Here is a 22,538-nt window from a genome sequence, read left to right as displayed (position 1 = left end):
TTTTAAACCACTCAACAAAATATTGCAACAGCAGATGCCTGACCTCACAGTCAATGGACCAGTACAAGTCCTCCCTTGCTGGATATATACTTTACCTCCTCAGCCAATAAAGGGGTTAAGGATCACAAGAGAGTGCATTCTTTGCTGTGCCAATGCAACCAAGGGCATCACAGTTTAAAGTTCGCAGGTTATTTTTCCCTACTTTTCACTTTGTCTCTGGTAATATTTAAATGACTGGGTAGAATTTCTTCTCGTAAAAAAGCGGAGTCAACATAATTAATAATACTACTTTTTTAAGGATCAGCCTTTGTGTTGTCAGTACAGTGCACTGTAAGCATTTTGTATCCACTCACCCTGTTTATCTCCCTCTCATGTAGCAGTGTAGGTGCAGCATATTACATGCTTCTCCGGCATCCACAACAGGGTGTCTCCCCAGTGCTCTTCAATCCAGTACACTCATCCTGCAGGAGGAAAGGGACCATCCCATTAGCCATTTCGGGGGAAAATGACATTTCCCACTGGTTTCACTTCAAAGATTATTCCCCTCTGCTAGAGCAAAGGGTGCCAATGCCAAGGCAAGCACCTGGACTGACAGATACACCATTCATAGGAAGCATCATTTCAAAACAGCGAGAGCATATGCTGTGCACCATCATGATAGCAATAGCAATTGGAGGCACTTCTGCTCACAGTCCCTAGATTTAAATTCTGAAGGCAGAAGGGCATATGAAACTCACTCCCTTCGACTGTTCACGAAGCCCAAGTGTTCAGGCCTTCAGCATATGTTGCATTAGGTTCATCTTCCCAGTAAACAAGTCCAAGACTTTGGGATACGTATTTGGGGGGGGGGATTTTTTTTTTTTTAGTTGGAGTGGGAGATTGGTCAGTAATGATAGCCATTCTCCATATATTGACTTTACTGGATGTTTTGTTTTTAAAGGATACAATATGCCCAGAGACCCCTTATTAGATTTTTCACTCACATTTCTATGCAAGTTACCAACATGTACATAAAACAGCAGCAAAACTAGGCAAACGTTACAAAAGAATTCTATTCCTTTTTTTAGTCGTTAGTCGTAATTGTATTGAATAGGGCTCCCAAACTTTATCTAGTACTACGCCTAAATAAAGGAAGATAAGCAAGATTCACCTTAGCTCTGCATATTTATTTAGCGGCAGCTTCCTTCTTTGATAAGACAATCAACCTCATCACAATAGCTTATCATTACAAAGGAATTTTATTGATGGGACAAGATCATAGGTTATGGCCGAAAAACACAAAGGGAATCATTTCGAAATATTTAGAGTTATAATTTAGAAACTTCCCCTCATGCTAAAGTGACAAGCTAATTTGTTTCTCAGTGAGTTAAGGGCTTACAATACTTATAAGTCATATCAGATAAGGATATGGGTGTGTATGTGGAGATATATATATATATAGCAATGGGGCAAGGCCAGATGACTATAGAAAAGTAGTGGGAGATAGCTATATTAGCTCCAGGCTAAACAAATCCCTGGTACCAGGGTAAGTGAAATGACAGCTGCTCCAGGTCAGTTAAGACACATGGGGCCAATTAAGAACTTTCCAGAAGGCAGGGAGAAGGCAAGGTTGATTGGGACACCTGAAGCCAATCAGGGGCTGGCTGAAACTAGTTAAAAGCCTCCCAGTTAGTCAGGTGGGTGTGCATGCCAGGAGCTGTGGGAGGAAGTTGTGCTGTTGGAGAGGCTGAGTAGTACACACCATATCAGGCACAAGGAAGGAGGCCCTGAAGTAAGGGTGAAGTGGAGCTTGAGGAAATGAGAGCTGCTGTGGGGGAAGTAGCCAAGAGAATTGTACATGTTATGTTTCTAAAAGGTCAGCTACCATAGCTGATACTATTAGGGTCCCTGGGCTGGAGCCTGGAGTAGAGGGTGGGCCCAGGCTCCCCCCCCCCACCTTTGCCCCCTGATTAATCACTGAGACTGGGAGACAACAGAGACTGTGCACGGAAGGATAACTTCTCCTCACCTCCCTCGCTGGCTTATGATGAAAATGGCTCAGTAGACTGTGACCCTTGTCTCTAGAGAGAAGCGTTACATGCAGGGTCAGGGTGAGCCTCTAAGGCTTGCGAAATCCACCAGGAAATGCGGGACACAAGGAGACAAGGAGAGAGCTTTGTCACAAAATAAATAAATTAATATGATTAGCTAAATAGACCTATTATATAACTATATGTAAAGCTCCACCATTCTGAGAACATTTTTCTTTAGGCACCCACTTCTTAATGGTCTGGAAGGCATGTATTATAGCTCTCTGTCACTGGGTGACTGATGCCTTTTAAAAGAACAGGTCCAGCTCCTTGTGTTCGAACAGGTGCTCTCAGTTTGGCAACTTAAGAGGGCAGAGCAGCAGCTGTGGCAATGAAGAACCAGGCTGTCAATAAGGAAGGAGGAGCTGGAGCTGGAGCTGCGGAGAATTCCCAAGGTGGGCTGCCGAAGTCCAAGAAGCACGGCAGAGGGAACTGCCTGGGGGAAACGTGCCTCCAGGGAGAGACCCCTAGGAGGCAGTGGTCAGTTAAAAGAACAAGGAAGATTCTTGCATTTGGCCCTGATGCAGGAGCAGGTGTGGCAGTGGGTCCCCCCTGGGCTGGGGACAAGCCAGCACCTTACACTGACCATGAAGAATAAAACCATCATACAAAGGGAAGAAATATTGGGAACTGGAGAGACTTGAACAAATCTCTGTCCCCAGTTGGTAAAGCTGCACCACTCTAGAGTTAAATATTGGAGGCTGTGTCTACCCATCAAGGCCGACAATCAAAACTTCCCTGGAATGAGCAGCACTTTAATTGATAGCAGTTTCCTTCCCCTGTCCCCTAAAACAAGCTAGCCCAACACAGCTAATACTGATGGTGATTTTGACCCCTAAGCCACTGCATGCAAAAACATTGCTAATAGAATTAAGGGCCAAATTCCTTCCTGGTGTACCACTGTAAACTGCAGGCGAGTACACCGGGGATTAATTTTCCCCCAGTGTTACAATACAGCAGTAACCAGAAATACAACATATAGGTCAGTTTGAGTATTTTTTTTTAATGTAATGTCAGGAAGACTAATGTAACGTTAGGAAACTAAGAGCTATCAAAAGAAGGATTGTGATGCTGGGAAACCAGGTAGCAGCTTATGCCAAGGTCTCCATGTCTCCCTTGGATATTGACAAATACATATCTGGAAGTAGACTAGCTCCCCTGGGTGTTAGTATTGTTAAAAAAAAAACAGAGTTCTAAAAATGTAGTTGGTGGTTAGACTTTATTGAATGTTTGTAAATTGCTGTGTGCTTTAATCTCACTTACAATACCTGTATCCCATATTGTAAGAAGAAAAGGAGTACTTGTGGCACCTTAGAGACTAACAAATTTATTTGAGCATAAGCTTTCGTGAGCTACAGCTCACTTCATCGGATGCATTCGTGAGCTGTAGCTCACAAAGCTTATGCTCAAATTTGTTAGTCTCTAAGGTGCCACAAGTCCTCCTTTTCTTTTTGCGAATACAGACTAACATGGCTGCTACTCTGAAACCTGCCATATTGTAAGGTAATATTTGAGTGTTTATATTGCAATTCTTTCTGTGTAATCACCAGACACGACCATGATATGAATTAGTGTGAAATGCTGGCTTCCAACAGAAGGTGTTAGGCCCTGAACAATAGAGAAGGCCAATGGACACCAGACAAACTATTGTGAAACGTCAGAGGACAAAAGACTTTGTTGATTGTTCTCCCCACCCCATGGCCACCCCAGCCTGCCCATGAAGAGGTGATGTGCAAGTCATTTCCTCCCATCAGCTGAGCTGGCAGCTCAGAGAAAGGGGAAAGGAAATAAAAATCCCTGACAAGAAAAAACTATGTGTTGCTTGGATTCTTGAGGGCAAGATTTCTGAGGCATAAACAACATATTCCCCAGTGTTTAGCCTGGAGTGGCTCTAAGGGACATATAGAGCTTGCTTATTATAGAAGCATCTATTGACTTTTGAAACTTAAGACCATTTGGGTGTATGTTTACCTACTTCAACTTTGCATACAATTCTCTTATTTCTTTTTCCTAGTTAATAAATCTTTAGATAGATTATTATAGGATTGGCTACAAGTGTTGTCTTTGTTGTGAGATCAAACGTGCAACTGTCCTGGGGTAAGTGGCTGGTCCTTTGGGACAGGGTGTAACGTGAATACTGTTGTGATTTTTTTTTTTTATGTAAGGGACTATCTATCACAAAGGCATCTCAATCTTTGGGGCACCTAAGGCCATACAGGCTTTCCAAATCTCAAAGATTTAATCCATGTGTTTAACAATAATGAATCGATAATACCACTTAGCATTTTTCATCCACAGATCTCCAGACACCTTACAAAGATGGGTAATCAGCTCATTTAATCTCTCTCTTTTATAGGAGGGCACACTAACGAAAAAGAGGTCAAGGGACTTGTACAAGGTCACATAGTAAATCACTGGCAAGGATTGGGAATAGAATCTAGGTATTCTGATTCCCAGTCAAGTGTGCTATCCACTAAACTGCTTAAACAGCAGAGGGTGGGGTTCTAACTAAACGGAGCTACCCCTTTCCCTGTGCCTTCCTTGGTAGCTAAAACAAATGATAAAGTTCACAATAAAAAAACAAAACAATAAACTCCTCTATTGTTTTATGGTTGCATTGGAGCCAAGAAACATTTTTAGTCAGGAAACTAGCGACAAACTGGACAGAGTAGAAAGAGATAAGTGAGCACTTATTTGCCAAATGCACAAACAAGACTCCCGGGGTTTAATGGATGCTGCTACCTTGAACTTTGTGTAGGAAGAAGAGGACCTGAGACACAATATACTCTGGTGTAAAACACCAAGGAAGTGAATGGAGTTACACCCTGTATGTGTTGCATCACAGCTTGATCCTGGGATAGCTAAAATGCAGCACAAGGGCCTAATATGGTTCACTTGGCTGTTCTGAGCCTCAGCTGACTTCATCTGTTACAAGATGCAGGTCCTTCTATGCAGACTACAGGTCTCATAACAGCCACCCAGCTCAAAATGGAGCATGGCATGCTGTGCCTTGGCGTCTTGAAGGTCGGGTTGCCAACTTTCTAATTTCCAGAAAACTGAACACCCTTGCCCCACCCACTGACCCACCCCTTCCCCGCTGCCCCACCCCTTCCTGTCCCTTCCAGAGGCCCCACCCTGCTCACTCCTTCCCACCTCCCTCCATTGCTTGCTCTCCCCCACCCCACTCACTTGCTCATTTTCACTGCAAGGCCCAAAAAGGCATATTTATTATTTTGACAGATGTATTATGCTAAGTTCTGGTTTTATTTGTTACAGGGCACTAGAGCTGGCAGCAAAATAAATAGTCAAAAAGGGTCATTTAAAAAAAAAAGAAATTTCACAAAAGTTTTCATGATTCTTTCCCTCCCATTTTTTGTAACCAGCTCCATGTTTTTTGTTCACTAAAGTTATTGTAATTGTATGTGTGGAATTAGGACAGTCCATTAAAGGCCCACTCCTGAAGCCCAAATACAAATCCATAGAGCACAACCACAGAAATGCACCTGTCCAGATACCTATATAATTAAATCTGTAGAAACTGACTCCCACGCCTAATGCAGATATACGTGTGCACACACATCTAGCATGCACTAACACATATACTTCCACATTATTTATTACTACAATTGTTTAGTGCCTAGAGATCCCATCTGAGATCAGGCCTCCACAGTGGTAGGTACTGGACATACACGTAAAAAAGAGAATCTGCAACGAAGAGTTTATAATGTAGCTAGACAAAGATGGGAAGAAATGTCTGATACATTGGCTCTTCTGCAATTACTAGTCAACAACATTCACTTTTTAAGAAATAATACATTTATTTTAGAGTTCCCTTCTCTTTTAAAAACTTGTTATGAAATGAATACACAGATATTTTATGTCATCAATTTGTGTGTGCACAAGCCAGCCAAAGGAATAGAAGTCAAGGAGTTAGGTTGCAAATTTTATTCACATAGGTACACACACGTGGCAATACACACACTTCCCGACACCAAGACACGCAGTCTCTTCCACACGTACAATTCACGCATGCACCAACTTGCCTACACAGAGATATTTTCATACACTTTTCCAGGGGCTGCCTAAATCACCCAGCTGGGTAGGGAGGAGGGTGGGCTGGAGGGGAACAGATGCAGGGGTGGAGGAGAGAGGATGGGGAGGGAAAGAGGGCAGGGTGGGGATGAGAGGGGGCAGTGAAGGAGAGAGGAGCAGGTGTGGGGGGCATGTGGGGTAGATGGGGATGCAGGGGGAGGCAGAAGGCTACAGATGCATGAGATGTGGGGGGCACAGGGGTGTATACGGACACAATGGGAGTGCAGCAGTGTATGGAGATGAATGGGGTACAGGGCGGGGATGGGTAGGTGTGGGGGGCAGGATGGGATGGGAGAGGGATGCAGCGAGGGGGGATGGGATGCGATGCAGGGGGTGCACCGGAGAGGGACATAATGATGGGGGTGCGGGCCAGGGAGGGATGCAGTGAGGGGGATGGGGTGCAGCCCCAGTCCTAGTACTCAGAGATGGGGATACACATACCTTCAACTCCTGGGTGCCAGCGATGGGGCAACAGCCCGCGGTTCACCGCAGGGCATGTGCCACAGCTCGAGCCCTGCCACGCGAGGAGAAGAGGGCCGGGCAACAACAGGAGGGACGCGTGCCATGCAACCCCGCAATAGCCACCTGCGGAATGCTTGAGTGGCGCTAGCTCTTCCCCTGCCCTCACCCACCCATGGGAGCTGCGCCTGAGAGCAGGGCAGCAGCAGACCCCCTCCCCGGCAGCTGCCAAGGCTATGAGCCGGACACGTCGGCTGCTTCCCGACCTGGGAGCCTGCCAGCCCCGCTGCGGCGCAGCGCAAGCCGGACATTCAACGGCCCGGTCAGCAGCGCTGACCGGAGCTGCTAGGATCCCTTTTGGACCAGTCCAAAACTGGACACCTAGTCACCCTACTCGAAGGGCTGCACCAAAAGAGAACGACTACCAGCTGCTCCATTCTGGGCCAGTGGGGCACATGGCTTGTGAGATCTTGGCCAGACTCAGGCTAAGTGTGGATGCTTATGGCTTAGCCCATTTGTGCCAATAAAACTGGCAAAAGTTTTGGGAACTAAACTCCAGCAGAGAGTTTAACCAGGCTATTGGGTTGTTACAACATCAGTCAGTGATTCAGCAGCATCCTTGAAGCAGACACTTGGGGGAGGGAATATCAGCATTTCAGTCACGAAGAAGCATTTCCTTGCATTGTCCTGGGCAGAGCCAGTAAAGAATACAGCAACCTTGGAAAAGGGGAGGCTGATGGGAAAAAAAATCTTATTGTAAATAAGACTCGGAAAACCTTTATCTACAAGCTCTGCTCCATCACCTTCTAGCTTTTAGGCCTTGGATGTTTTAGCAAGCAGGTTACATTCCCTCTGAAACTCTGTATAACTTAATGGGAATTAGAAACTTGTTCAGGCTCCTTGTGATTTGAGAAGAAATTAAATGGATTCCAGCGTTAGCGAAAGATATCTAAACAGCAGTTCCGGGGAAAGCAATTCTTTATTTATAATACTATCAGCTGCAGAGTAACTATTCCACCACCGAGGTTGGTGACTCTTCAAAGTAGCCAACCAAGCCACAATTCTGTCCTGGGAGCAGGGGTTCCCTTCTGTTGTTGCCGAGCCTGTTGGCTGTCTCCCCTTTCTGCTCCTGTGCTAAGCATTCAGGTTGCATCTCGCAGGAAGCAGAAGCAGTGGGGAGGCACCAGATGGTGGCCAAGAATCTCCTGGATCTACTCACTAATTGTTAATGTGATCAACACCAGAAGGGTGAAAAGAAAAAAGGTAAGAGATGACCATAGGAAAAGGAGTTATGAGGACAGAGGAAGGGGAAAGAGAATGAGGGAGGGATAGGGGAAAGAGTCAGATGGTCAAAGTGGGCACAGGAGAGAAAGGGGGTTCAGAGGAAGAGCAGAGAATTAGAAGTATCTATGAGAAGCAAGAGGACTCGAGAGGGGAAAGACCCAGAAAAGGATATGGACATGGCTATGAGGTGGGGAGGGGCAGGATAGACTGGGGAACTCGGGATCACAAGAGAAATCAGAATGAGATAGCTTAAACAGGATTAGCAATTGGAAACCAGGGAGACAGTATTTGAAGACTGTACACACCAGGGAAGAAGAGGAATTGTTTAGAGCGTTACTAGGAGTGAAGGATAAAGATAAGCAAAGGGAAAATGTAAAAACTGTACACCAGGAAATGTTTCCTGACAGTGAACTGGGAGGAGCCCCCTGCTTTAGATATTTAAAACTGAACTAGACAAGTTTCAGAGTTGGTATGGCAACCCCCATTTTTCATGTTCTCTGTGTATATATATATCTTCCTACTGTATTTTCCCCTCCATGCACCGATGAAGTGGGTTTTAGCCCACGAAAGCTTATGCCCAAATAAATTTGTTAGTCTCTAAGGTGCCACAAGGACTCCTAGGGTGACCAGAAGTCCTGATTTTATAGGGACAGTTGCAATTTTTGGGTCTTTTTCTTATATAGGTTCCTATTCCCCCCACCCCCTGTCCTGATTTTTCACACTTGCTGTCTGGTCACCCTAAGTACTCCTCATTTTTTAACTAGACAGTACACTCTAGGGGATAATTGCACTGTAGTCCATGAGTAACCGGCTGGATGTGACCATCATCATTTCCATCTGAACCTTTCATTGAATAAGAAACCAAATCCAGTGGATGAAGGGAACTTTTACAACTCAAAGTTCACATACACAGGGAGAAATCACACCTTTATCAAATACTGCTTCATAATGCAAATTTTTCACTAATCTAGGCGTGTTTCTGACTAAGTCATAAATACACTAAACATCCTGGTTCTCAACTTAATAATAAGTCTTATTCACAACCAATATTAATTCAGTGCTGACTAAGTACTAAAATTAATATTTACTAAAGAATCCTTGTCACCCGTTCATTGTGAAACCCACATTCAGATTTATTGACTCTACTTTCCTGAGGAATTCCTGAGTATTTAGCCCATAATATGATCTGTCATTCTAAACCGCAGCTGTGATAGGAGAAAGCTACATACTTATTAGTAAAAAGAAAAGGAGTACTTGTGGCACCTTAGAGACTAACAAATTTATTAGAGCATAAGCTTTCGTGAGCATCCGATGAAGTGAGCTGTAGCTCACGAAAGCTTATGCTCTAATAAATTTGTTAGTCTCTAAGGTGCCACAAGTACTCCTTTTCTTTTTGCGAATACAGACTAACACGGCTGCTACTCTGAAACCTATACTTATTAGTAATTTCTGAACTTCTAAAACATTCATAGAAAGTCCCCCAAGGTCAGATGCAGATCCAAATTGTACAAACAAATTATGCAATTCATATACAAATTATACAAATCTGAATTATATGCCTCCGTGCATTCTATGTGTAGTGGATATAAAGCAGCCTGGCCTGCCTGAGGTCTGGAGGTTCTCTCGTCTTCTCTAGTTATTTTTCAGCATCTGGATGTGCAGGTTCCTTGGTTAAAGATCCAAGGTTTTTCTGATGCATTCACCTGCCCACTGGAACTGAACAGAGACCCACAAATTCTTTTGACACAGGCCACCAAACAGGGTGTCAGAGGACATTTGATCACATTGGTGAACTGGGCTGGATTCAGACAGGTGATTAAAGGATCCATACATATTCCACTATCCTTTTCCAGAGGCATTTGCTCCCTTGGCATAGGGATGTGGGGCTAGTGGATTGTGATTAACAACACTGTCCTGGTGATGCCTTTTTGCTCCCAAGGGGATTCCCCGTGTTCCTCTATGACCCTATTTTCATGGCTTTTGTCCCCATAGTCTCAAAGCTCCAAGTAGCAGCCTCTGCATTTCCAGCCAATGAAATGCATGCATCCCTCAGATCTAAATCACTTTGTTTATTATTATTTAGACTGCAGCAATAACTAGGAGCCCCAGTCATGAACCAGGATCCTACTGTGCTAGGTGCTATTTAAACACGGAATAAAAAGCCAGTCCTATGCCCCCGCGAGCTCACAATATATGAACCGGTAACATGTATATTGAACTTAATCTGATCATTTCTGGGCAGACAAAGGGAAAATAATCACTTAATGTCTGAACCAAGGTTGCTTTCAACGTGCAGTAGTTCTTTTCCAGCAGTTTCTGGGAAAACACACTCTAAAGGAAGCTGCCACTTCAGCGTGCTTGAGTTCACTGCACTATGCAACTCTGGTGCAGTAATTGTTAAAGCACATGATGAGCCACTGTGCTAGCTGGAGATGCCAAAAATACATTGGCAGCCATTCATCTCTGCAACGGTAATGAATATTAAAAAAACATGATTGTCAAATGCCATGCAGGTTGACCTGCCCAGCGTCTGCTAAGCATTTATTAATTAAGCTTCTTCTGATTAAGTTAGCCAGCCATCCCATCCTATACTTATCGCGTCACATTTTACTGCCTCATAATATAGAAGATGTGTTGGTTATCAATTGTGGAGGTGTGGCAGTTCTTTCAACGGAGATGGGCCTGAATCAAAACCCTAGATTCGATCAATTTGGAGAAAGCCAGAGCTAAACATTTTGGGGCTCTGTAAATTTTTAAATGTTTGGTAGAACTGGCCAAAAATTTTGCATGCAGAAAGTCTTCCTGCCAAAAAATTAAGATTTAATTAAAACCCCAATTTTTTCATGAAAAATGTCAATGCAAAATATTATAAAAGTGCTAATTAAAATGTAAAGTTTATTCTTCTTATAACATGAATATATATATATTTATTTAATTAGTTTAGCTGTGACATTCTGAGTAAGTTTCCCTGGCCTGAAGGAGAGCTCTGTGTAAGCTCGAAAATTTGTCTCTCTCACCAACAGAAGCTGGTCCAATAAAAGACATTATATCTCACCCACCATTGTGTCTCTAATATCCTGGGACCAACATGGCTACAACAACACTGCATTCATCCCCTAATATCATCTATAGCCCTTCATTTTCACACCTTTTTAAAAATTCCACAAACTGGCATGGCCCTCCTTGCTGTCTGCCATCTCTGACAGAAGCAAGAAGTCTGCCCAGCTCTGCACTATTGGCATAAGTGTTGCAAGAACAGAATGCACAATCCTCCAGTGTGTGAAGAGCCATAATACAGGAATGGCATGGCATTTATCATAGGTGGTTTTTACCACCATGGGAAAAACAAGTGAGTCCCAGTTTAAGGAATTTTCTATTTTAAAAACTGTTCCATTAATGCATTTACATTACATTTAGTTTTAGTTACATATTCAAATTGTGGTTCAAATTAAAAAACACAGTAAAAGAACTAAAGAAGAGCCATCCGGGCCTAACAACCATGTAAAAAGCAGTGAGAGACAAAAAGGCATCTTTTAAAATGTGGAAGTCAAATCTGAGTGAGGTAAATAGAAAGGAGCATAAACACTGCTAAATTAAATGTAAAAATGTAATAAGAAAAGCCAAAAAGGAGTTTGAAGAACAGCTAGCCAAAAACTCAAAAACTAATAACAAAATGTTTTTTTAAGTACATCAGAAGCAGGAAGCCTGCTAAACAACCAGTGGGGCCCCTGGACGATCGATACACAAAAGAAGCACTTAAAGACGATAAAGTAATCGCAGAGAAACTAAATGAATTCTTTGCTTCAGTCTTCATGGCTGAGGATGTTAGGGAGATTCCCAAACCTGATCCATCTTTTGTAGGTGACAAATCTGAGGAATTGTCACAGATTGAACTATCACAAGCGGAGGTTTTGGAATTAATTAAGAAACTTAACAGTAACAAGTCACTGGGACCAGATGGCATTCACCTAAGAGTTCTGAAAGAACTCAAATGTGAAATTGCGGAACTATTAACTATGGTTTGTAACCAGTCCTTTAAATCAGCTACTGTACCCAATGACTGGAAGATAGCTAATGATACATGAATATTTAAGAAGGGCTCAAGAGGTGATCCTGACAATTACAGACCGGTAAGTCTAACGTCAGTACCGGGCAAATTAGTTGAAACAATAGTAAAGAATAAAATTGTCAAACAAATAGAAGAACATAAATTGTTGCGCAAAAATCAACATGGTTTCTGTAAAGGGAGATCGTGTCTTACTAATCTATTAGAGTTCTTTAAGGGGGTCAGCAAACATGTGGACAAGGGGGATCCAGTGGACATAGTGTACTTTGGGCTATGTATTTGGAATTTTTTTTTTTTAAGTTGGAGTGGGAGATTGGTCAGTAATGATAGCCATTCTCCATATATTGACTTTACTGGATATTTTGTTTTTAAAGGATACAATATGACCAGAGGTCCTTTATTAGATTTTTCATTCACATTTCTATGCAAGTTACCAACATGTACATAAAACAGCAAAACTAGGCGAACGTTACAAAAGAATTCTATTTTTTTTTTGTTAGTCATAATCATATTGAATAGGGCTCCCAAACTTTATCTAGTACTACGCCTAAATAAAGGAAGATAAGCAAGATTCACCTTAGCTCTGCATATCTATTTAACGGCAGCTTCCTTCTTTGATAAGACAATCAAGCTCACCACAATAGCTTATCATTACAAAGGAATTTTATTGATGGGACAAGATAATAGTTTATGGCTGGAAAACACAAAAGGAAACATTTAGAGTTGTAATTTAGAAACTTCCCTTCATGCTAAAGTGATAAGCTAATTTGTTTCTCTTTCTTCACCTGGCAGTGAGTTAAGAGCTTACAATTCTTATAAGTCATATCAGATAAGGATATGGTGTGTTTGTGGATATACATATTATATATAATGATTAGCTAGATAGAGCTATTATATAACTATATGTAAAGCTCCACCATTTTGAGAACATTTTTCTTTAGGCACCCACTTCTTAATTGTCTGGAAGGCATGTATTATAGCTCTTTGTCACTGAGTGACTGATGCCTTTTAAAAGAACAGGTCCAGCTCCTTGTGTTCGAACAGGTGCTCCCAGTTTGGCAACTTAAGAGGGCAGAGCAGCAGCTGTGGCAATGAAGAACCAGGCTGTCAATAAGGAAGGAGGAGCTGGAGCTGCGGAGAATTCCCAAGGTGGGCTGCTGAAGTCCAAGAGGCATGGCAGAGGGAACTGCTTGGGGGAAATGTGCCTCCAGGGAGAGAGTCCTAGGAGGCAGTGGTCAGTTAAAAGAACAAGGAAGATTCTTGCATTTGGCCCTGATGCAGGAGCAGGTGTGGCAGTGGGTCCCCCATGGGCTGGGGACAAGCCAGCACCTTACACTGAACGTGAAGAATAAAATTAGATACTTAGATTCCAGAAAGCCTTTGACAAGGTCCATCAACAAAGGCTCTTACGTAAATTAAGCTGTCATGGGATAAGCGGGAAGATCCTTTCATGGATTGAGAACTGGTTAAAAGACAGAGAACAAAGGGTAGGAATAAATGGTAAATTTTCAGAATGGAGAGGGGTAACTAGTGATGTTCCCCAAGGGACAGTCCTAGAACCAATCCTATTCAACTTAGTCATAAATGATCTGGAGAAAGGGGTAAACAGTTGAGGTGGCAAAGTTTGCAGATGATACTAAACTGCTCATGATAGTTAAGACCAAAGCAGACTGTGAAGAACTTCAAAAAGATCTCACAAAACTAAGTGATTGGGCAACAAAATGGCAAATGAAATTTAATGTGGATAAACGTGGCACCTTAGAGACTAGTCTAAGGTGCCACAAGTACTCCTTTTCTTTTTGCGAATACAAACTAACACGGCTGCTACTCTGAAATGTGGATAAATGTAAAGTAATGCACATTGGAAAAAATAACCCCAACTATACATACAATATGATGGGGGCTAATTAGCTACAACTAATCAGGAGAAAGATCTTGGAGTCATCATGGATAGTTCTCTCAAGATGTCCACGCAGCATGCAGCGGCAGTCAAAAAAGCAAACTGGATGTTAGGAATCATTAAAAAAGGGATAGAGAATAAGATGGAGAACATCTTATTGCCCTCATATAAATTCATGGTACGCCCACATCTTGACTACTGCGTACAGATGTGGGTCTTCTCATCTCAAAAAAAGATATACTGGCATTAGAAAAGGTTCAGAAAAGGGCAACTAAAATGATTAGGGGTTTAGAACGGGTCCCATATGAGGAGAGATTAAAGAGGCTAGGACTTTTCAGCTTGGAAAAGAAGAGACTAAGGGGGGATATGATAGAGGTCTATAAAATCATGAGTGGTGTGAAGAAAGTGAATAAGGAAAAGTTATTTACTTGTTCCCATATTATAAGAACTAGGAACCACCAAATGAAATTAATGGGTAGCAGGTTTAAAACAAATAAAAGGAAGTTCTTCACTCAGCGCACAGTCAACCTGTGAAACTCCTTGCCTGAGGAGGTTGTGAAGGCTTGGACTATAACAGGGTTTAAAAGAGAACTGGATAAATTCACGGCTATTAACCAGGATGGGTAAGGAATGGTATCCCTAGCCCCTGTTTGTCACAGGGTGGAGATGGATGGCAGGAGAGAGAGATCACTAGATCATTACCTGTTAGGTTCACTCCCTCTGGGGTACCTGGCATTGGCCATTGTCGGTAGACAGGATGCTGGGCTGGATGGACCTTTGGTCTGACCCGTATGGCCACTCTTATATTATGTTTATGTTACATAAGGCACAGATTAGATTCATAGATTAATTTAGGGTTGTACAAATAAAAAGTAAAGCTGCAGTGAGGGTACTACTAATGTATATAATTATAATATTGAACATCAGAATGTATATATTTTGGTTTAGTATTTTCTCAAGGAAGTTGTAAGTCATGATTCGTATTTCAATTTTCAATATTATGTAAACAAAAGTCAAAAACATTTGATTATATGAAAGACAATAATGCAGAGTTGTACGCTTGAAGCATTAAGCAATCAGAAGCATACAGAGTTTCAGGCTACCAGTGAAGGTCTCTTTGGCCATGCTGCATTGTGTAGCAGAAGACCAACTTTGATGTAGACCAAGTCTATTGCTCAGTTTGGAATGGGTGAATCCAAGTTTGAAAAGATTCATTCTATGCTTGATGGACACTGATGCAATTATTTTTTCCTGTTTAAACTGGTATTTACCAGCACTCTGTCCTAAACTAGACTTTCCTGGGAAACTGCCAATCCTGCCATAAGAAAAACCAAATCAGCAGGGAACATGGCGATTTCTTGGAGGACAATATATGTGAAGCTGTGGTTGTCCTTAATGTCTGCTGGGGCAGAGATGCTGCCCGGTGTCACATGGAATGTTGGGTGGGGAGTGGTGAAAGGAGGTGCTATACTAGAGTTCTGCAGGGACTGCAAAGGGAGACAAGCCCGAGGTTCACAAGAGTTTGCAACATGCACATTTGCTGACGGAGAAGCTCCATTATGTCCTTGTGCATCTTCCTCTGCTTTTCCTGCTGGAATTCCTGGCCCTTTTTCCTGTCCCTTCTTTCCTTCTCCAGGCTGCCTGCGATGTTCACCCTCCAGGCCCTTTGCGTAGCGTCATGCAGCACTAGCTTGCAGGATCTCATTGAATGTCATCCCGAGTGCTCTTCTTTCTCCTTCTTATCTTACTCAGGAGTTACACAGGTGTGGAGACAAATTTAAATGTAGACAACAACCAGGTCAACACAAAGCAGCTTACATTGACCTAACTTTCCGGCATAGACGAGGCCTAAGACAGCAAGAATAAGATGCTCCAGAGGGAAACTCTTGGGCATACTGAGTGAGATCAAATTCAGCTGAGCTGGAATGAGGAGAGTTCTTTATTTCTTAAGAAAATTCCTTATTCCACCATATCATCTTTAAAGGTCTAACTTTTTTTTTTTTTTTTTTTTTTTTTTAAGATTCCATCCCTGTTAGGTTGAGATGAGATGAGGTTTCTTCTACACAAGAACAAGGGGACATTACATGAAATGAATGGGTGGCAAATTCAAAACTGATAAAAAAATACATTTTCCTCACAATACGTATTCAGACTGTGGAACTCCTTGCCACATGAAGTCATTGAAGCCAAGAATTTAGCAAGATTCAAAAAGGGATTGGACACAGGAATATCCAGAGTTATAATTGTTAATCCTAACACAGGTTTTGAAAGGGATATTAAACCACATTTCAGGGTTGAAGCCATCTGTAGTGAGACCAGGATCAGACCTAATGAAGGGGGGAAATTATCCAACCTCTCGCTGCAGCAGGGTTCTTACATCTTCCTCCGAAGCATCTAGTATTGGCCATTGTCAGTACTGGACGCATGTCTGATCCAGTAAAACAATTCCTATATTCTGGTTTTGCATCTTTTAAATAAAGACTAGGCTTGCCATAGCTTTCAACCTGATTTAACTATGGCTGGGGAATATTCACTAATGAGCTCTTTGTACAATCACAACATTTGTGTGTGTCATCAGCCAGGGGTTCTCACATATTTTGGAGAGCAGGACAAATTATAATAGAGAGATTGTCTTGTGGACACCTCCTTTCCCCCAGGGACCACCTCTTCTCCCATGCATGATCACATAACATACTTTTGGCAACTATACAGTAGGAAAGTACCTGTGCACTTTTAGCTTTCTTTTAAAGCAATTTAGCAGCTGGAAATAAGGAGTGGGAGTCAAAGCTGTGTGGTCAGCTAGCTCTCTCCCTAGATCACCATACCAGAGCCAATGTGTCTATCTGGTCATTCTGAAGTTAATCAACGACTCATACAGCTTCTCATTTTAATGCAATTTTGTAAAGTTTGTCTGAAATGTTAATTTCTCTGTTGCAGGTGAGAAAGAATGGTGCTACCTATCACAACACTGCACTCACCCCAGCTGTGTAGGTAATTCTAAGCGGTTTATTTCTGAAATCATTTTAGTGCTGTGCTGTTTTACAAAGGGCCTACTTGTAGCAGTGATACAAATCTTCCCACAACAGCTTCAGATATCACATGCCACTCCATTATACTCAGAGACAGGGCCGGCTCCAGGATTTTGCTGCCCCAAGCTCTGAGAGCGCAACTGCCCAAGCAAAATAAATAAATAAATAAATGAATAAAAAAGGGTGTCCGGATTGCTGCCCCTACCACATGCTTTCTTTGCTGGTGCCTAGAGCTGGTCCTGCTCAGAGATTATATCTTGTGCCTCCATTCTCGGGCCAAATTCATCACTACGGTAAACAGGTGCAAGAACATTAATGTCAGTGTAGTAAATCCAATTGATTGTATGTCATCAGAAAGAGGAAAACCCAGTCCAATTAAGTTAAATGATTATTAGGATATTTAAGAGAAGGGGACAGAGATATGTTAATGACTCCAATGTTTGTTCTGGCTACCAATTTTCTTTTGGCTAAAGAAAACCCTGCCAATATAAGAAGTGGATCTAAAGTGCATCTGAAGAAGTGGGGTTTTTATCCACAAAAGCTTATGCCCAAATAAATCTGTTAGTTTTTAAGGTGTCACTGGACTCCTCCTGGTTTTCCTGTCAACGTAAAAGGAATTTACAACATACCCAAAAGATAACCCACAGGCACCAGGCATGCAATTCCTTAAAAATATTTGAGGCCTATATTAAGAAAAGTCTTTATATTTTAACTGGACTTGTACCCTTTGTTTTACTTCAGCTCAGTGATACAACAGCCAGCTGTATCAGGTTCACTCCTTTGCTTCTACGCTAGTCAGAGCATCTAGTCTCACCTAGGCTGAGATGTAACATACTGGGAATAAAACTCAGGCATTCCTGGCTCCCAGTGCTGCCTTCAGCAAACACTAGAACATGGATCTGCAATTTAAACCTGTCCCATCCCTCCTTTTTAAATACATTCTAAGCTACAGGTTACAAATTTTTACTGTTTATGATCAATTAGCTAAGTCCGAAACAGGCATGCTTCCCATTTAATCAGGCATTGTTACACACTTCATCTGCTTACATTTTACAGTTGCACTAATCAGTCATTGTTGGGCATATTTCACTGTTTTGCATTTTTAAGTATTTTGTAAACATGTCAAGGAATCTCCCTATTAAACTCTGCCATTGAAAGAATCTTCCCAACCTCAGAAGCAAATGTAGATCTACCAAGCGGTAGATTGGCCTTATCAGGATGAAGTCACGTTGTCCTTCAATTCTCAGGGGGTAGCCGTGTTAGTTTGTATCCACAAAAACAATAGGGAGTCCGGTGGCACCTTAAAAAGACTAACAAATTTATTGGGACATAAGCTTTCGTGGGTAAAATCCCCACTTCTTCAGATGCATGGAGTGAAAATTACAGATGCAGGCATTTTATGAAGAGAAGAGAGTAACCTCACAAGTGGAGAACTTGTATGAAGAGAAGGGAAGTTACCTCACAAGTGGAGAACCCGTGTTGACACTGGTTCTCCACTTGTGAGGTAACTTCCCTTCTCTTCATATAATGTCTGCATCTGTAATTTTCACTCCATGCATCTGAAGTGGGGTTTTTACCCATGAAAGCTTATGCCCAAATAAATTTGTTAGTCTTTAAGGTGCCACCGGACTCCCTGTTGTTTTTGTTCTTCAATGAAAGCCATTTTTCCTTCCTCTTAAACAGAACCCCGTCTCTGGAATACAGTAAATGAGGAGTGTGGAAAAGAGGAACAGTCACCTATCAATATTGTCACCAACAAAGTGGAGTACAAAGGGGACCTGAAACCATTTACTTTTGAAGGCTATAATACCAATCAGTCCTCTGATTGGATCATAGTAAATAATGGGCATACGGGTAAGCTATGGCAACAAATGGGGTTTACCTATTTGCTTGGTTTTATTAGCTTCTTAATTGCTGTCAGAAATATTTTCAGTGTTCAGATTATTTTCTTCACACACTGAAGTTAATTGGCAAGAGCTGATTAATTAGCTATTTATGGATTCAGCTTTAATGTTCTTCCAGGTTGACTGTCTATTGGGAAGAAATATTACTGGGGACACTCTGTGGCAGTGCTGCGTTGCGTCAGGTTACTAAGCCTTAAAAAAACTGTTTGTATTTTTTTTAAAAACTTAGTGCTGATTTAACCCTCATATTGGACCAAAAATCACCCAACTATTTCTGTATTGGGGTCTTGCAAACCCCTAGTATGTCAAAATGGGGGGGGGCATGGGAATTGGGATACATTTGAAGCTGGTTTTACTGTAACCAGTGAACTATACAACTACGCACAAGTTAAAACTTTTCTAGATTCAGATGCATACTACACAGTACTTGTGTTGGGGTCTAACTGGCCCCAGGATCAAACATATTTTAAAGAAAGCTACACAATAGTGTCAGGATCTAACTTACCCATGTTTGAACAATGAAAATAGATAGCAACAGCAATAATATGAAAGCAAATACAGATACAGCAAAGTAGCAACTAAATGGCCTAATACTTGGAAAAAATGGAGCAAAAATTGGTGACACAGGTTCTGAACATGCAAAGTATTTACACTTCACACATTTCTGATGTATTTTTCTGTCTCGTTCTTTGGACCAGATGTAGTATCTTCCCCATTTCTCTGGCTCTAGATCAGTACCGAGCACGCTTAGATGCTGCTTCCCTAGAAGCGTAAGGCCAGGCTGCATTGCTCCTATCCTTGCACCAGTGGTTCCCAGGTCCCTGGGAAACATCCATCTCTGAATCAGAGGTTTATTGTGCCATGTACAATCCAACAAAAAACTCAAATATATGCATGCTGAAATGCAATGCAACTGTGAGTCTTTGCCCCAGCAACAGCATCTATCAAGTGTGGGCTTGCCAGAAAATGTATCCAACAATTGTGGCTTCCCTGGAAACTTTTCCTAGCAAGTGCAGGCTTCCCAGAAAATCAGTTTGATGGAACTATCTTCAGAGAAATGCAATTTGCTCTACAATTGTGATGATACACGAGGCAAATGTTATCTGGGGTCTCACAGACCAACAGTGCTTTTTTTGGTGGGGAGAGGCTGAGGGGAGAAGAACACTGAAACTGTGATGATAAAAACAATTATGTAGGATTCATATAATCATATAATAATGGCTGCCTCAAAATAAAGACAATGCTGGAATACCTGCATAATTAATTTGGGGGCCCCCAATGCCTTTTAAGTGACTGTTTTCACTATGCTAAAACCACAGCAGGTATGTAAACAAAACCAATGCTAACAGGTTGTGCTCATCATAGCTTGAGAATATATACTAAGATCAGAAGGGACCATTATGATCATCTAGTCTGACCCCCTGCACAACGCAGGCCACAGAATTTTACCCACCCACTCCTGCGAAAAACCTCTCACCTATTTATGAGCTATTGAAGTCCTCAAATCGTGCTTTAAAGACTTCAAGGAACAGAGAATCCTCCAGCAAGTGACCTGTGCCTCATGCTACAGAGGAAGGAAAATTCCTTCCCGACCCCAAATATGGCGATCAATCTGATCAGCAAGATTCACCAGCCAGATACTACAGAAAATTCTTTCCTGGGTAACTCAGGATACTTCAAGAAAGAAGAGGCTATGGCTTGCCTATCATGTTTAATTCAAATTTTTGTACCCGTTTGCAGTCCTAGACCGCCCCCCAAGACCTTGGAAGTACAATACTTTCATTTCTCCACTGACTAACTCTGAGGAGTCTAACTGACCCCAATGACCTTCTCAGTGACTTTTTTTGCTGCACAAAACCCACAACAGGTAGGATGATAAAACCAATGCAAAAAGATTGACCTCCTCCTACTTTGACAATAATGTATGAAGAGGTACAGGACAGGCGTGAAAAATTGTATCGATATTTGTGTGCATTCATGTTTGTCAGAGACACCCCAAAGCATAAGGAGACTTGAAAAAACCTGGACTTTTGTCAAGAGAGCCAGCTGCTTAATGGCCAGCCCCGAATCCGAATGGCCCCATAGCCAAGTGCTCCTCTGGAGACAGCTGAAATTTTAAAAAAGCACTTTACAGATGGATTGGGCAATGAGATTTTTGTTTTGAAATTCAGTAGTAAGGCAGATTGTTTTTTCTTCTTTTTTCTTTCTTCTGATTTTCCACTAATGTGGACAAAGTTAAAAGTTTTTTGGTACAATATAAAATTGTGGAATCTTCAAAGCATGGCTGATGCTCTGAGAAATGTCTTCATATAAAAAAAATGATCGTAGAAACAGCTTAGAACTTTAAGTCCCCAAGACATGTAAAAGGGGGTTTGCAGCAGGGAAGCAAGTGCAATGAGAAAAAGATTGGATGCAATTATTATTTTTAGATTTCAATAGCACCTAACTGCTCTGAGATTGGAGCCTCATTGCGCTAGGTGTCTTTCATACACACAGTAAAAGAGAGTCACTGCCCACAAGACCTGACAGTCTAAACTGACAAAAGAAATGTTACTAATCTATTTACAGACAGGGAAGTGAGGAACACAGCTATGAAATGACTCACCTAAGGACATACAGTACAGCCAGTCTTTGGGAGCTGGGTATTGAACTCATGTCTCCTGAGTCCCAATCCAGAGCCTTATCTACCAGACCAGCCTTCCTCTCAGAGGTCCTAATTCCATCTCCCAGAGAGCACAAAGACTGCCATTTTCAAATGCATCACAAATCGCTCAATCAGAGGGCGGTTAAGGGAAATTATCACTAGAAAATTTTATTCTTCCCGGAGACACGTTTTTATTCTCTTGTTAAGACCGGACCAAAACTCTGCTCTTACCTGGGTTTCACTTACTAGTTTTACTCTACAGCATTGGTTTTAACCCTTTTTCATTTGCAGACCCCTAAAAAATTTCAAGTGGAGGTGCAGACCCTTTTGGAAATCTGAGACATAGGCTGCAGACCTCCAGGGGTTCACAAACCACAGGTTGAAAACCATGGCTCTATAGTTAGACTGGTGTAAAGTGAAAGTGAGTCCTACAGTTGAGACATAGTAACAGTGTCTTTAACTCTAAACCCTGCAAGACCCTCAAAGCAAATAAATACAGCAGCACACACAATAGGCGACAAAAACACAAACCTGCAAATAAACCTCTTGGGACCAAGTTCACCTTCAGGAATGCAGCTCTGTACATTTAAAGGGAAAAAATCCCTGTTCCAACATCACCTTTCTAGATAACAGAGGAAGAAACCTAGGGTTTGTCTTAAAAGTGAGAGAAGCACAGGCTCTTGCTTCTCTCCTGGCAACAAACCAGTCACTTGGACGCTCCCAGCAAAGAAGAGACTGTCAATTAACCTTACACTGCGTTGAAAAGCTAGTATTGATTTATTTAAAAATTAAATTGATGAGAACAATTGATTGATTTAAAAAAGGCAGATGAAGATACTACCACAAAAGCTCATTTAACTGGCTTTCACCAAAATAAATACAACTATACTCCATAGATTGCAGCACTCAATTCTTTTCCGTTATGTAGCATTTTTCATCCACGGGTCTCCCCTTTACAAGGAGAGGTAAGTATCATTATCACCATTTTACAGATGAGAGAACTGAGGTACAGAGAGGTTAATAGCCTGAACTGTAGAAGTGTTGTGGCACCTGGAGTTGCCACAGACTTCAACTGGAGCCACAGGTGCTCA

General features: G+C 41.9%; 2 protein-coding genes across 4 annotated transcripts in view; one reads left to right on the top strand and one right to left on the bottom strand.

Annotated features, from left to right (window-relative positions):
* Positions 1 to 7,221, bottom strand: part of ZNHIT3 (zinc finger HIT-type containing 3) — a 41,546-nt gene extending 34,325 nt beyond the window's left edge. The window contains exons 1-2 of the mRNA XM_043499697.1: positions 6,603 to 7,221; positions 354 to 461 (exon numbers count right to left, since the gene is read on the bottom strand). The gene's annotated coding sequence lies outside the window, so the exon portion shown is untranslated. The remainder of the gene's footprint in view (positions 1 to 353; positions 462 to 6,602) is intronic.
* Positions 1 to 22,538, top strand: part of CA4 (carbonic anhydrase 4) — a 40,607-nt gene that overhangs the window by 5,276 nt on the left and 12,793 nt on the right. For all 3 annotated transcript variants that reach the window (XM_043499693.1, XM_043499694.1, XM_038375797.2), the window contains exons 2-3: positions 16,808 to 16,861; positions 18,583 to 18,753. In XM_043499693.1, the coding sequence (XP_043355628.1) occupies positions 16,808 to 16,861; positions 18,583 to 18,753 (225 nt within the window). The remainder of the gene's footprint in view (positions 1 to 16,807; positions 16,862 to 18,582; positions 18,754 to 22,538) is intronic.

The sequence above is a fragment of the Dermochelys coriacea genome, chromosome 17 (genome assembly GCF_009764565.3).
Source record: "Dermochelys coriacea isolate rDerCor1 chromosome 17, rDerCor1.pri.v4, whole genome shotgun sequence".
NCBI lineage: Eukaryota > Metazoa > Chordata > Testudines > Dermochelyidae > Dermochelys > Dermochelys coriacea.
This window is presented reverse-complemented; position numbering and strand designations above follow the sequence as displayed.